The 16,003-nt window shown below is 37.5% G+C and overlaps 1 protein-coding gene across 8 annotated transcripts in view; it reads left to right on the top strand.

Annotated features, from left to right (window-relative positions):
* Nucleotides 1-2,345: 2,345 nt before the first annotated feature.
* The window catches only part of LOC311020080 (papilin-like), a 28,732-nt gene continuing 15,074 nt past the window's right edge, over nt 2,346-16,003 (top strand). For 3 of the 8 annotated variants that reach the window (XM_084019892.1, XM_084019895.1, XM_084019889.1), the window contains exons 1-24: nt 2,346-2,743; nt 2,868-2,918; nt 3,315-3,488; nt 5,636-5,842; nt 6,423-6,449; nt 6,592-6,624; nt 6,716-6,748; nt 7,866-7,883; nt 8,230-8,448; nt 9,027-9,053; nt 9,200-9,232; nt 9,324-9,356; nt 10,474-10,491; nt 10,838-11,056; nt 11,636-11,662; nt 11,807-11,839; nt 11,931-11,963; nt 13,020-13,037; nt 13,384-13,602; nt 14,168-14,194; nt 14,337-14,369; nt 14,461-14,493; nt 14,935-14,952; nt 15,299-15,517. In XM_084019892.1, coding sequence (XP_083876018.1) covers nt 3,332-3,488; nt 5,636-5,842; nt 6,423-6,449; nt 6,592-6,624; nt 6,716-6,748; nt 7,866-7,883; nt 8,230-8,448; nt 9,027-9,053; nt 9,200-9,232; nt 9,324-9,356; nt 10,474-10,491; nt 10,838-11,056; nt 11,636-11,662; nt 11,807-11,839; nt 11,931-11,963; nt 13,020-13,037; nt 13,384-13,602; nt 14,168-14,194; nt 14,337-14,369; nt 14,461-14,493; nt 14,935-14,952; nt 15,299-15,517 — 1,684 coding nt within the window. In that variant the 5' untranslated portion in view covers nt 2,346-2,743; nt 2,868-2,918; nt 3,315-3,331. The remainder of the gene's footprint in view (nt 2,744-2,867; nt 2,919-3,314; nt 3,489-5,635; nt 5,843-6,422; nt 6,450-6,591; nt 6,625-6,715; nt 6,749-7,865; nt 7,884-8,229; nt 8,449-9,026; nt 9,054-9,199; nt 9,233-9,323; nt 9,357-10,473; nt 10,492-10,837; nt 11,057-11,635; nt 11,663-11,806; nt 11,840-11,930; nt 11,964-13,019; nt 13,038-13,383; nt 13,603-14,167; nt 14,195-14,336; nt 14,370-14,460; nt 14,494-14,934; nt 14,953-15,298; nt 15,518-16,003) is intronic. The other 5 variants (XM_084019890.1, XM_084019891.1, XM_084019893.1 and 2 more) reach the window with 5 other exon arrangements.

The raw sequence follows: 16,003 nt of genomic DNA, 5'->3' as shown, positions 1-16,003 counted from the left end.
CAGCTGTTGTTATCTCTGTCAGGAGGATCATGGAATTGATTGTGTGTGTGTTTGTGTGTGTGTGTGTGTGTGTGCGTGTGTGTGTGTGTGTGTGTGTGTGTGTGTGTGTGTGTGTGTGTGTGTGTGTGTATGTGTGTGTGTGTGTGTTTGTGTGTGTGTGTGTGTGTGTGTCTGTGTGTGTGTGTGTGCATGTGTGTGTGTGTGTGTGTGTGTGCGTGTGTGTGTGTGTGCGTGTGTGTGTGTGTGTGTGTGTGTGTGTGTGTGTGTGTGTATGTGTGTGTGTGTGTGTTTGTGTGTGTGTGTGTGTGTGTCTGTGTGTGTGTGTGTGCATGTGTGTGTGTGTGTGTGTGCGTGTGTGTGTGTGTTTGTCTGTGTGTGTGCGTGTGCGTGTGTGTGTGTGTGTGTGAATGCCTCTGAGAGTGAGTGTGCATCTCTGTATCTGTCCACAGCTAATCTTTCATTCTGCTGCAGCAATCTGGCCACTGGCCACTTATGGCTGCATGCTGTAGGACCTATCATGGCTCACAGTGATTCACACCTTATCAAAACACCTTTTCTTTCCTGTTTTGGGTGGTGAGATTAGATGTGCATCAAAGTTAAAAATGGTTGCTGAAGATATAGATATAAAGACATAGATGCCCTGTTTGTGATGTGATGTATGTCTGCGTGGTAGCCATACTGGGGACTTGCAGCATGGACAGGAGACCTCTTGGGAAATATGCGGCGGGCTTGTGCTTCATTGCTGCTGTATACAAAGAAGAAACATTGAAAATAGGCGTTGCAGATAATTTTTCACAAGTAGCGATTATGTTGTATTTTGTTGTTATGTAAGCTAGTAAACATGATATCATGTTGATGCTTACTTTGCAAATTGAATTGACAACAATCAGTCCAATCCCATTTGTTGTTCAACATTGTGAGCCATGTCATTGATCCCCCTCAGGCTAGACTTTAGATGCCTCCCCTGAGAAATACAAATAATTTTTGGCCTTCTTTATTTAGAAGAGTGTGAAAAAAATGTATTATCATTATTATTACTAACAACATTTGTGGCTTTATCACTATGTAATACATATAGAAATCAACGTTTTTGGGGGAGACATTTTTAGATAACTTGGACTTGATATTGTCTATTCATAGATCGTAGGATACACATCACAGAGGAAGTTCAGTTCATCTTTTGGTGTAAGAGCAGATTTGATCCGCGCCCAGTAACTGAATTTAACTGCAATCAGTAACCAGTAGCATTTTCAATGTTTTACATCAGTAGCAAACTAAATTTGATGAAAGTCTGTTCAGAATTGCGTTGTTAGAGTTCGAGTTGAGTTTGTAGAGAAGGCTGCATCTCAATACACGTTGTATTTGTTTACCAGGGGAGCCCGACTTCTCTAAGTCTTCTCCAAGCAGCATCCAATCAGGTATCTAGGTTTTTATTATCTATGGTTGAAGACACACCTGGTGGAGGGCTACCTTTATATTTCAGTCATGGGATTTGCTGCAATCAGCTGTAATCAGCTAATGTTGCGACCTTTAAAGGACCAAAACAGAAGAAGAAAAACATGTCACCACTGTGGACGTCATGTTTCATTTGTTCAATTTCAGGTTAGTTGACAATTATAGGAACATGAAAGTTATGACTACAAGAGTTGAATTATAACCTCAAAGCGAAACAAGGAGACACCTCCCTCTTGATGAGGGAACAATGAGAGCATTGTTGGGTGATGAGTGTGTGTTTGGGTACAAATCAAAAATCTCACATTTTGTCCTGCAGCCAGTTTTCATACAACTTCTCCAGAAAGAGTCAAGGCCATCAGATCTACGGAGCAGCTCCGGAGTCAAACAGCAGCAGCTCCAAAGCCTACGTCTGAAACTCTTAACACTTCCTGTCACATGTAATCTAATTCAAGATCACGTCGTTGGATTTTAAAGAATTCTGTTAACTTCTTTTTTTAATTACATTCCAACCTTGTTCCACTTGAGAACTTTTATTTTGAAAATGTTGTAAATAATCTGTGTTTTTCCTCGATCTGGTCATTCCGATCAGCTGTCGTTAGAACTAATGACTTTCACATCAGCCTCAGCTGTAATCAGCTTGGCGACCAAAACTGAGAAAAAGATGTCACCACTGTGGACGTCATGTTTCATTTGTTCAGATTCAGGTTAGTCCACCTTGACAGGAACATGAAAGTTATGACTACAGGAGTTGAATTATAACCTCTAAAGGGAAACAAAGAGACAACTCCCACTTAACGATGACAGCATTGTTGGGTGATGTTTGTGAATGGAGGTGTGTTAAAGAGGAAGGTGTGGTGTGGGACTCAAACAAAAACCCAGTAAACCAGCAGGTGTATCCACACCATCAGCCTCCATCAGCCATCAGCAGAAAGACATTTTCTCAAAGATTGTTCATCTGAGACCATGATTCGGAACGGTTTGTTTGGGCTCTGGTTCTGCCTGCTGGCGGTGTGTTTCCTGGTCCAACCTGGTGTAGCTCGGGTCCCCGATCCAGCCCAGTGTCTCGTCTCTGGGAGGTACAGTCTGATCAGACAGCCCGTGAACAGCAACGGGATGAGCTGCTGGAGGGATTGTGTTACAGATCCAGACTGCCACATGGCCGTGGTGACCAAGCCACTTACAGGCTTCGACCAGTGTCTGCTGGTCAACTGTCTGGACCAGAACCCACAAGTCCCCCGCGACCCCAGCACAAAGATCTCTGTTTACCCCAAGAGCACCATGGATGTCGGTGAGATGGATCCATAGTTTCTACAGTATTCTGTTCAGAGTTTGACCTCTAGTGGTTGTTTGTTAGCAGAAAACTCAGCATGATGAATTCATGATTCTAAATATGAAATATTTCTCCTCCACAGAACAAGAAAAGCATTTCCTGGAAGGTGCATATGGCTCAGCTGAGGAGACATGTAAGGACAAATTTATTCAATTCAAAATATTCATCACTCATTTGTATGAATGTAATGTTAACATTTATATATATTATATATAAACGTCATATTTCTGCAGTGGTGTCGGTGCAGTTGTAGTATTTTTATGAGGCTGCGTGTTTATTAATTGGTCTATCTTTGTTTTTTATACATGAACGTCCCATCCAGCGGGCCAACAGCATTTATGCGTAAAAAAAAATCTTCGTCATCAAGTTAATCACTCCATATTAAGGCGTTCATTTTTACAGCCCTAATACATAAACTGTATAGCAACAGTAACAAAGGTGGGGGTCCTTCCCACAAAACACGACTGATTCATGTAAAATCACTGCAAATGAAAATATTTCCAGTTGTTCCCTCTCCTTCTCCCTACAGTATGATGTCATGACCTCATGAATATGGATTCATACAGCAGCTGCCAGTCGGGGGTTCCCAGGTTCTTCTACAATAGTACCAGTTACAGGTGTGAGCGGTTCTTAACTGGCTGTGGCTCCAACAGGAACACATTCAATACCCGGGAGGGCTGTGAAGCTCTCTGCAATGAAAAGTGTAAGTGTCCATGTGGTCAATGTATTTACTTCATGCTGGATATGGCTTTAAAGGATGTGGCTCCCATATTATTCTCCTTAGGTCTCAGAGGTAACAGGTGGTTGCTCAAAAAAAACACTTAGAGCCTGGATTTCAAGAAATCCTTCTTTTTCAACAGGCTGCTTCTGTGTCTGCAGATGTAAATAATAATAATAATAATAATAATAATAATAATAATAGTGATAATGAGCTGTGTCTGACCAGGCCCCTCCCTGGGAGAGGATGTGGCCAGTTGGTGGAGGTGTGGAGTGAGCACTTAGCTGAGGGAACGTCTCCCACCTGCAGGAGGATCTATCTCATGAGGTCATGTATCTCCTGATTGGCCCTTGTGAGCAGCGGCGGCACCAGAAAATTATTATTGGGGGGCAATGAGGGGGTCTGATTGTTTATAGGAGGTGCTAGTGAATTCTGACACCAACAAATAATACTATAATAGATATAGATGTACTGTTCCCGTGGCCGTGCTGATACACTACATATTGTCGAATGCATGTTACTAAACGTTTATCATAAAACAAACACAAGCATATTTAACTACTTTTAATGAAATGAAGTGCCAAACAACAAGCACAAAAAACAATACAAATCCACCAAAGAGAACATCTGTGGATTTACAAGAGTGTAACTGAGAATTGTAGCACAGTGTATAGTTGTATACAGTATACTCTTACAACTGTCTCTTAACTCACTAAATATGTTTTCTCTCTCCTTCTGTTCTCCTCTCCTTCACTCTCCACTCCTGTCTTCCTCATCTTCCTCTCCTCTAAACTCCTCCTCCTCACTCTCCACTCCTGTCTTCCTCCTCTTCTACTCCTCTAAACTCCTCCTCATTCACTCTCAACTCCTGTCTTCCTCTCCTCTAAACTCCTCCTCCTCACTCTCCACTCCTGTCTTCCTCCTCTTCTACTCCTCTAAACTCCTCCTCATTCACTCTCAACTCCTCTCTTCCTCTCCTCTAAACTCCTCCTCCTCACTCTCCACTCCTGTCTTCCTCTCCTCTAAACTCCTCCTCCTCACTCTCCACTCCTGTCTTCCTCTCCTCTAAACTCCTCCTCCTCACTCTCCACTCCTGTCTTCCTCTCCTCTAAAATCCTCCTCCTCACTCTCCACTCCTGTCTTCCTCTCCTCTTCCTCCCTTCTTCTCCTCCTCCTCACTCACTCTCAACTCCTGTCTTCCTCTCCTCTAAACTCCTCCTCACTCACTCTCCACTCAAGTCTTCTTCTCCTCTAAACTCCTCCTCACTCACTCCCCACTCCTGTCTTCCTCTCCTCTTCCTCCCTTCTTGTCCTCTAAACTCTGCTTCACTCGCTCTCCAATGCTGTCTTTCTCTCTTCTCTTCTCCCCTCCTCCTCCTTTCTCTATTCTCCTCACCTACTACCGCCCCTTCGTCATCCTCGCTTTCATCCTCATCCTCCAAGTCCGTCATCACTCTGTCCTTCGTCCGTAAATCACCACCACCATCGTCCACTCTTATTCGCTTTTTGGCTATCACAAATCACAAATGTCAAATTCAGCCTGCCGTTTGCAAACCAGCCAAGCAAATCGCACGACACAGGAAAAAAAAAAAACCCAATCACCATAGGAACGTTATAAACAATATTTCTTCAGATGATTGATTGTTAATGTCTCAGTGTCTTAATTTGTTCTATATTTGTTCTAGTTTTTAATCCATAAATATTTTGAGGGGAGGGGGGGCAAAAGAGGGGACGCAGCCTTTGACAGGAGTGCTTGCCCCCCCCGCGCCGTCACTGCTTGTGAGCACACAGATTCTGAAGGGGGAGAAAGCGAAAGAGGGAGAGGATGGACATTTCTCATTTCTGGGGGGTTAGTAGACGGACTAGGGACACATGTTACTGTCAGAGAACACCTAGGTGGTGTAACCAAAGTTGTTGTAAGGACAGAAACAATAGAAATATTATTTGAAGTACATATTCATTGTATTTTGTGCTTGAGTTCCCAAAAGAAAAAATGTGTCTTTGACATATATTGTTAAGACCTTAATTATGAGCCAGCACATGGGGAAAAGTATTCATGTTGACTGTGTATGAGTGACCTTTCCCTTCTGTTAAAAAACATGAATTTATTCCATCCGTCTTTGTCTCTGCAGACCGTTGCTATCGACCTATGGATCAAGGTGCAAGACCTCCAATGCGTTTTTCAAACACAAACAAGCCGGATGAAATCATTCACAACTTCTTCTTTCACAACGTGTCGAGTGGGAAATGTGAGGGATTTTACTTCAGAGGCAGTGGGTCCAATGGGAACATCTTTAGGACTGTGGAGGAGTGTCAGAGTCTCTGTGGGGGCATTAAAGGTAACAAACCTCAATGATCAAACATCACTAACTCTTTACCAGATACTTCCATGGTGGATTTTGTTTGTCGGTGAAGAAATGCTACAACTAGACACAAGCTAAGTTCCTGTGTCTTGTTGTCAAACAGCTTCTGCAGACATTGTTCTTGCCAAAAACACATATAACTATACTTTATCTAATTTGTTGTTATTATTAAAGCATTACAGTTTTTACAAATCAATATATTTGATGAGAGCAATTCAAATGAATACAGGATTTTCAACCAGGAGAGTATTGAAGACCTACGACGCTGTATTAGGGCAACTGTAGGAAAAAAAAAGAAAATGGAGCAGAGAGAGGTGGGCAATATTCAGGGGAAAAAAATTGCAAATTTGCTACCTTATACAATGCTTACAACTGGTCTTTATGCTAGTTTACTTCCCATGAATTTACGCATTTATTTTGTAAAGTGTTGTTGTTTTTAAATTACATTGGTGACATTTACTTACAGATGTTTTTCCTAAAACTAACAAAGCAGTCTTGTTGTCTAAACCTAACTGCAGCCGTTAACGTATCATGTCTTCTGTTTGTTTAAAAACAGTAACCAGTCAACCTGCAGTGGATTCAGGTATTGTTACATATTTGTGCGATTGTTTGATTATTTTTTTAATCCAATTCCGTTTTCATGAGTCTTTCATGGGTCTGTTTTTATGTTGTCACTATGTGATGGACAACAAAGTGTGATGACAACATTTCTTACTCCTTACCAGATACTACCGTGGCTGTTCCTACAAAGACCACAGGTTAGTTTGTGACTTAATATTATATTCACTTGTATTTGATTTGTATCACATTCATTCTATGGTGTTAATTAAGATTCTTCTTTTCAACCAGGTGCCCCACCTCCTGTAACCACTCATGTTGCAGGTATTGGTATTGTCTTAGTATTGTTACACATTACTTTCTGTACATCTTTACTACCTGAGAGTTAAAGCATGTAAATAATTCATAGATACAGGTTATACATTAACATCATTAATAACACTGTTGTTATTATTGCTTATAAATTAACATTGTTACTTACACATTAACAACATTACTAATAACATTTACATCATTGTTATTATTACTAATACATTAACATTATTACTAATAACATTTATATAATGACTAATAGTATGAACATTATTGTTATTATTACAAATACATGAATATTATTAAAATGATGACTTATACATTAACATTACTATATCTGGAACCAGCACATGGTTTTACAGGAACGATGACGTCAGAAATCAAGATGGCTTCACATTCATTGTCTGTCAATTGACTTATTCATTCATTGACTCGTTGATTATGGTTTCAGCAGTATTTGTATGAACTGTTTAGGAGTCAGTAAATAATAATGTGTACAGTAACTAAAGCTGTCGGATAAATGTAGTGGAGTAGAAAAGTAAATCATGAAAAGAAAAGGAAAATTACCTCAGATTTGGACCATAGAACACTAAACGCCAGGTGATTTTCACCCACACGATTGTTGTCACGTGAATTTCATCATGTTGCTGCTGTCTGAGTTGCGTGGGTCCTTGGATAACTTTAGTATGCTCACTGATATCGTCACAGGTCGGCGTCTTTCCCTGCTCCCATCCCTGTTTTTATTAACAGGCATGTGTTTGGGTGATTTTCACCCGACTTTAGGAATGTTTCGTAAACAATTCCCTATTTTTCACAAATTTTAGAGCCTTTTTATAGGGTCCCCCATGATGCCATTTTTTTTTTTTATGTTTTTATTTTAAGAGAATTTGCATAGGGGGAAATAAAAGACGAGTATTTCAATGTTTCATGTATTGTTGTACTTTAATATATTTTGAAGAGAAGTTTTTTTTTCGGGTATATTATATAGGGTAAAATATATGCGACGTTAGTGATGGTGTAACTAACAGTTACCTTAGTGTTCTAGGTTTAAGTGTAGTACTTGAGTGAATGTACTCCAATGCCAACAATTTTTATTATTTTTTGTCCTCTTTTTTTTTTGCTTCTGCAGTTATTGCCAAGGAAACAGGTAACTATACTTACATTTTATATTTAATTCTTTATTATTACAGTACTTTTACACTTTTCACGAATCTATATTTCTAATTTGAACAATTCTAACGAACACAGGATTTCCAACCAGGAGAGTATTTAAGACCAGAGTCAAGAAGTGTTGTTTTTGTTGTTGTTGTTTTTAAGTTAGATTGATGGCGTTTTTGGACATGTTTTCCATATTTATGTTATGTTGTTTACGTTGATATTTTACTTGCTGATGTTTTTCTTAAACCTAACAAAGCGGTTCCATTGCTGGAGGTGTGGAGCGAATACCTCTGTTCAAAAACATGAATTTATTCCATCCGTCTTTGTCCCTGCAGACCGTTGCTATCGGCCTATGGATCAAGGTGCAAGACCTCCAATGCGTTTTTCAAACTACGGTTCCAACACAGACAAGCCGGGCGAAAGCATTCACAACTTCATCTTTTACAACGTGTCGAGTGGGAAGTGTGAGGGATTTTACTTCAGAGGCAGTGGGTCCAATGGGAACATCTTTAGGACTGTGGAGGAGTGTCAGAGTCTCTGTGGGGGCATTAAAGGTAACAAACCTCAATGATCAAACATCACTAACTCTTTACCAGATACTTCCATGGTGGATTTTGTTTGTCGGTGAAGAAATGCTACAACTAGACACAAGCTAAGGTCCTGTGTCTTGTTGTCAACCAGCTTCTGCAGACATTGTTCTTGCCAAAAACACATTTAACTATACTTTATCTAATTTGTTGTTATTATTAAAGCATTACCGTTTTTACAAATCAATATATTTGATGAGAACAATTCAAATGAATACAGGATTTTTAACCAGGAGAGTATTGAAGACCTGTGACGCTGTATTAGGGCCACTGTAGGAAAAAAAAAAAATGGAGCAGAGAGAGGTGGGCAATATTCAGAGAAAAGAATTAGCAAATTTGCTACCTTATACAATGCTAACAACTGGTCTTTATGCTAGTTAACTTCCCATGAATGTACGCATTTATTTTGTAAAGTGTTGTTTTTTTTAAATTACATTGGTGACATTTACTTACAGATGTTTTTCTTAAACCTAACAAAACAGTCTCGTTGTCTAAACCTAACTGCAGCCGTTAACGTATCATGTCTTCTGTTTGTTTAAAAACAGTAACCAGTCAACCTGCAGTGGATTCAGGTATTGTTATATATTTGTGCGATTGTTTGATTGTTTTTTTTTTTAATCCAATTCCATTTTCATGAGTCTTTCATGGGTCTGTTTTTATGTTGTCACTATGTGATGGACAACAAAGTGTGATGACAACATTTCTTACTCCTTACCAGATACTACCGTGGCTGTTCCTACAAAGACCACAGGTTAGTTTGTGACTTAATATTATATTCACTTGTATTTGATTTGTATCACATTCATTCTATGGTGTTAATTAAGATTCTTCATTTCAACCAGGTGCCCCACCTCCTGTAACCACTCATGTTGCAGGTATTGGTATTGTCTTAGTATTGTTACACATTACTTTCTGTACATCTTTACTACCTGAGAATTAAAGCATGTAAATAATTCATAGATACAGGTTATACATTAACATCATTAATAACCCTGTTGTTATTATTGCTTATTCATTAACATTGTTACTTACACATTAACAACATTACTAATAACATTTACATCATTGTTATTATTACTAATACATTAACATTATTACTAATAACATTTATATAATGACTAATAGTATGAACATTATTGTTATTATTACAAATACATGAATATTATTAAAATGATGACTTATACATTAACATTACTATATCTGGAACCAGCACATGGTTTTACAGGAACGATGACGTCAGAAATCAAGATGGCTTCACATTCATTGTCTGTCAATTGACTTATTCATTCATTGACTCGTTGATTATGGTTTCAGCAGTATTTGTATGAACTGTTTAGGAGTCAGTAAATAATAATGTGTACAGTAACTAAAGCTGTCGGATAAATGTAGTGGAGTAGAAAAGTAAATCATGAAAAGAAAAGGAAAATTACCTCAGATTTGGACCATAGAACACTAAACGCCAGGTGATTTTCACCCACACGATTGTTGTCACGTGAATTTCATCATGTTGCTGCTGTCTGAGTTGCGTGGGTCCTTGGATAACTTCAGTATGCTCACTGATATCGTCACAGGTTGGCATCTTTCCCTCCTCCCATCCCTGTTTTTATTAACAGGCATGTGTTTGGGTGATTTTCACCCGACTTTAGGAATGTTTCGTAAACAATTCCCTATTTTTCACAAATTTTAGAGCCTTTTTATAGGGTCCCCCATGATGCCATTTTTTTTTTCTTTTTTTTCTTTTAAGAGAATTTGCATAGGGGGAAATAAAAGACGAGTATTTCAATGTTTCATGTATTGTTGTACTTTAATATATTTTGAAGAGAAGTTTTTTTTTCGGGTATATTATATAGGGTAAAATATACGCGACGTTAGTGATGGTGTAACTAACAGTTACCTTAGTGTTCTAGGTTTAAGTGTAGTACTTGAGTGAATGTACTCCAATGCCAACAATTTTTATTATTTTTTGTCCTCTTTTTTTTTTTGCTTCTGCAGTTATTGCCAAGGAAACAGGTAACTATACTTACATTTTATATTTAATTCTTTATAATTACAGTACTTTTACACTTTTCACAAATCTATATTTCTAATTTGAACAATTCTAACGAACACAGGATTTCCAACCAGGAGAGTATTGAAGACCAGAGTCAAGAAGTGTTGTTTTTGTTGTTGTTGTTTTTAAGTTAGATTGATGGCGTTTTTGGACATGTTTTCCATATTTATGTTATGTTGTTTACGTCGATATTTTACTTGCTGATGTTTTTCTTAAACCTAACAAAGCGGTTTCATTGCTGGAGGTGTGGAGCGAATACTTCTGTTAAAAAACATGAATTTATTCCATCCGTCTTTGTCCCTGCAGACCGTTGCTATCGGCCTATGGCTCAAGGTGCAAGACCTCCAATGCGTTTTTCAAACTACGGTTCCAACACAGACAAGCCGGGCGAAAGCATTCACAACTTCATCTTTTACAACGTGTCGAGTGGGAAGTGTGAGGGATTTTACTTCAGAGGCAGTGGGTCCAATGGGAACATCTTTTGGACTGTGGAGGAGTGTCAGAGTCTCTGTGGGGGCATTAAAGGTAACAAACCTCAATGATCAAACATCACTAACTCTTTACCAGATACTTCCATGGTGGATTTTGTTTGTCGGTGAAGAAATGCTACAACTAGACACAAGCTAAGGTCCTGTGTCTTGTTGTCAACCAGCTTCTGCAGACATTGTTCTTGCCAAAAACACATTTAACTATACTTTATCTAATTTGTTGTTATTATTAAAGCATTACCGTTTTTACAAATCAATATATTTGATGAGAACAATTCAAATGCATACAGGATTTTTAACCAGGAGAGTATTGAAGACCTGTGACGCTGTATTAGGGCCACTGTAGGAAAAAAAAAAAAATGGAGCAGAGAGAGGTGGGCAATATTCAGAGAAAAGAATTAGCAAATTTGCTACCTTATACAATGCTAACAACTGGTCTTTATGCTAGTTAACTTCCCATGAATGTATGCATTTATTTTGTAAAGTGTTGTTGTTTTTAAATTACATTGGTGACATTTACTTACAGATGTTTTTCTTAAACCTAACAAAACAGTCTCGTTGTCTAAACCTAACTGCAGCCGTTAACGTATCATGTCTTCTGTTTGTTTAAAAACAGTAACCAGTCAACCTGCAGTGGATTCAGGTATTGTTATATATTTGTGCGATTGTTTGATTGTTTTTTTTAAATCCAATTCCATTTTCATGAGTCTTTCACGGGTCTGTTTTTATGTTGTCACTATGTGATGGACAACAAAGTGTGATGACAACATTTCTTACTCCTTACCAGATACTACCGTGGCTGTTCCTACAAAGACCACAGGTTAGTTTGTGACTTAATATTATATTCACTTGTATTTGATTTGTATCACATTCATTCTATGGTGTTAATTAAGATTCTTCTTTTCAACCAGGTGCCCCACCTCCTGTAACCACTCATGTTGCAGGTATTGGTATTGTCTTAGTATTATTACACATTACTTTCTGTACATCTTTACTACCTGAGAGTTAAAGCATGTAAATAATTCATAGATACAGGTTATACATTAACATCATTAATAACACTGTTGTTATTATTGCTAATACATTAACATTATTACTAATAACATTTATATAATGACTAATAGTATGAGCATTATTGTTATTATTACAAATACATGAATATTATTAAAATGATGACTTATACATTAACATTACTATATCTGGAACCAGCACATGGTTTTACAGGAACGATGACGTCAGAAATCAAAATGGCTTCACATTCATTGTCTGTCAATTGACTTATTCATTCATTGACTCATTGATTAATAGACTTATGGTTTCAGCAGTATTTGTATGAACTGTTTAGGAGTCAGTAAATAATAATGTGTACAGTAACTAAAGCTGTCAGATAAATGTAGTGGAGTAGAAAAGTAAATCATGAAAAGAAAAGAACAATTACCTTAGATTTGGACCATAGAACACTAAACGCCAGGTGATTTTCACCCACACGATTGTTGTCACGTGAATTTCATCATGTTGCTGCTGTCTGAGTTGCATGGGTCCTTGGATAACTTCAGTATGCTCACTGATATCGTCACAGGTCGGCGTCTTTCCCTGCTCCCATCCCTGTTTTTATTAACAGGCATGTGTTTGGGTGATTTTCACCCGACTTTAGGAATGTTTCGTAAACAATTCCCTATTTTTCACAAATTTTAGAGCCTTTTTATAGGGTCCCCCATGATGCCATTTTCTTTTCTTTTTTTCATTTTATAAGATGTTGCATAGGGGGAAATAAAAGACGAGTATTTCAATGTTTCATGTATTGTTGTACTTTAATATATTTTGAAGAGAAGTTTTTTTTCCGGGTATATTATATAGGGTAAAATATACCCGACGTTAGTGATGGTGTAACTAACAGTTACCTTAGTGTTCTAGGTTTAAGTGTAGTACTTGAGTGAATGTACTCCAATGCCAACAATTTTTATTATTTTTTTGTCCTCTTTTTTTTTTTGCTTCTGCAGTTATTGCCAAGGAAACAGGTAACTATACTTACATTTTATATTTAATTCTTTATTATTACAGTACTTTTACACTTTTCACAAATCTATATTTCTAATTTGAACAATTCTAACGAACACAGGATTTCCAACCAGGAGAGTATTGAAGACCAGAGTCAAGAAGTGTTGTTTTTGTTGTTGTTGTTTTTAAGTTAGATTGGTGGCATTTTTGGACATGTTTTCCATATTTATGTTATGTTGTTTACGTCGATATTTTACTTGCTGATGTTTTTCTTAAACCCAACAAAGCGGTTTCATTGCTGGAGGTGCGGAGCGAATACTTCTGTTAAAAAACATGAATTTAATCCATCCGTCTTTGTCCCTGCAGACCGTTGCTATCGGCCTATGGATCAAGGTGAAAGACCTCCATTGCGTTTTTCAAATTACGGTTCCAACACAGACAAGCCGGACGAAAGCATTCACAACTTCATCTTTTACAACGTGTCGAGTGAGAAGTGTGAGGGATTTCACTTCAGAGGCAGTGTGTCCAATGGGAACATCTTTAGGACTGTGGAGGAGTGTCAGAGTCTCTGTGGGGGCATTAAAGGTAACAAACCTCAATGATCAAACATCACTAACTCTTTACCAGATACTTCCATGGCCGAGTTTGTTTGTCGGTGAATAAATGCTACAACCAGACACAAGCTAAGTTCCGGTGTATTGTTGTCAACCAGCTTCTGCAAAACACATTTAACTATACTTTATCTAATTTGTAGTTATTATTAAAGCATTACGGTTTTTACGAATCAATATATTTGATGAGAACAATTCAAATGAATACAGGATTTTCAACCAGGAGAGTATTGAAGACCTACGACGCCGTATTATGGCCACTGTAGGAAAAAAAAAAAAAAAATGGAGCAGACAGAGGTGGGCAATATTCAGAGAAAAAAACGTTGCAAAGTTGCTACCTTATACAATGCTAACAACTGGTCTTTATGCTAGTTAACATCCCATGAATGTACGCATTTATTTTGTAAAGTGTTGTTGTTTTTAAATTACATTGGTGACATTTACTTACAGATGTTTTTCCTGAAACTAACAAAGCAGTCTTGTTGTCTAAACCTAACTGCAGCCGTTAACGTATCATGTCTTCTGTTTGTATAAAACAGTAACCAGTCAACCTGCAGTGGATTCAGGTTTTATTCCATATTTATGCGATTGTTTGATTGTTTTTTTAATCCAATTCTGTTTTCATGAGTCTTTCATGGGTCTGTTTTTATGTTGTCACTATGTGATGGACAACAAAGTGTGATGACAACATTTCTTACTCCTTACCAGATACTACCATGGCTGTTCCTACAAAGACCACAGGTAAGTTTGTGACTTAATGTTATATTCACTTGTTTTTGATTTGTATCACATTCATTCTATGGTGTTAATTAAGATTCTTCATTTCAACCAGGTGCCCCACCTCCTGTAACCACTCATGTTGCAGGTATTGGTATTGTCTTAGTATTGTTACACATTACTTTCTGTACATCTTTACTACCTGAGAGTTAAAGCATGTAAATAATTCATAGATACAGGTTATACATTAACATCATTAATAACACTGTTGTTATTATTGCTAATACATTAACATTGTTACTTACACATTAACAACATTACTAATAACATTTACATAATTTCATCATGTTGCATAGGGGGAAATAAAAGACGAGTATTTCAATGTTTCATGTATTGTTGTACTTTAATATATTTTGAAGAGAAGTTTTTTTTTCCGGGTATATTATATAGGGTAAAATATACCCGACGTTAGTGATGGTGTAACTAACAGTTACCTTAGTGTTCTATGTTTAAGTGTAGTACTTGAGTGAATGTACTCCAATGCCAACATTTTTTTTTTTTTGTCCTCTTTTTTTTTTTGCTTCTGCAGTTATTGCCAAGGAAACAGGTAACTATACTTACATTTTATATTTAATTCTTTATTATTATAGTACTTTTACACTTTTCACAAATCTATATTTCTAATTTGAACAATTCTAACGAACACAGGATTTCCAACCAGGAGAGTATTGAAGACCAGAGTTAAGAAGTGTTGTTTTTGTTGTTGTTGTTTTTAAGTTAGATTGGTGGCATTTTTGGACATGTTTTCCATATTTATGTTATGTTGTTTACGTCGATATTTTACTTGCTGATGTTTTTCTTAAACCCAACAAAGCGGTTTCATTGCTGGAGGTGCGGAGCGAATACTTCTGTTAAAAAACATGAATTTATTCCATCCGTCTTTGTCCCTGCAGACCGTTGCTATCGACCTATGGATCAAGGTGAAAGACCTCCATTGCGTTTTTCAAACTACGGTTCCAACACAGACAAGCCGGACGAAAGCATTCACAACTTCATCTTTTACAACGTGTCGAGTGAGAAGTGTGAGGGATTTCACTTCAGAGGCAGTGTGTCCAATGGGAACATCTTTAGGACTGTGGAGGAGTGTCAGAGTCTCTGTGGGGGCATTAAAGGTAACAAACCTCAATGATCAAACATCACTAACTCTTTACCAGATACTTCCATGGCCGAGTTTGTTTGTCGGTGAATAAATGCTACAACCAGACACAAGCTAAGTTCCGGTGTATTGTTGTCAACCAGCTTCTGCAAAACACATTTAACTATACTTTATCTAATTTGTAGTTATTATTAAAGCATTACGGTTTTTACGAATCAATATATTTGATGAGAACAATTCAAATGAATACAGGATTTTCAACCAGGAGAGTATTGAAGACCTACGACGCCGTATTAGGGCCACTGTCGGAAAAAAAAAAAAAAAATGGAGCAGACAGAGGTGGGCAATATTCAGAGAAAAAAACGTTGCAAAGTTGCTACCTTATACAATGCTAACAACTGGTCTTTATGCTAGTTAACTTCCCATGAATGTACGCATTTATTTTGTAAAGTGTTGTTGTTTTTAAATTACATTGGTGACATTTACTTACAGATGTTTTTCC

This window comes from Eutrigla gurnardus, assembly GCF_963514095.1.
Source record: "Eutrigla gurnardus genome assembly, chromosome: 10".
NCBI lineage: Eukaryota > Metazoa > Chordata > Actinopteri > Perciformes > Triglidae > Eutrigla > Eutrigla gurnardus.
This window is presented reverse-complemented; position numbering and strand designations above follow the sequence as displayed.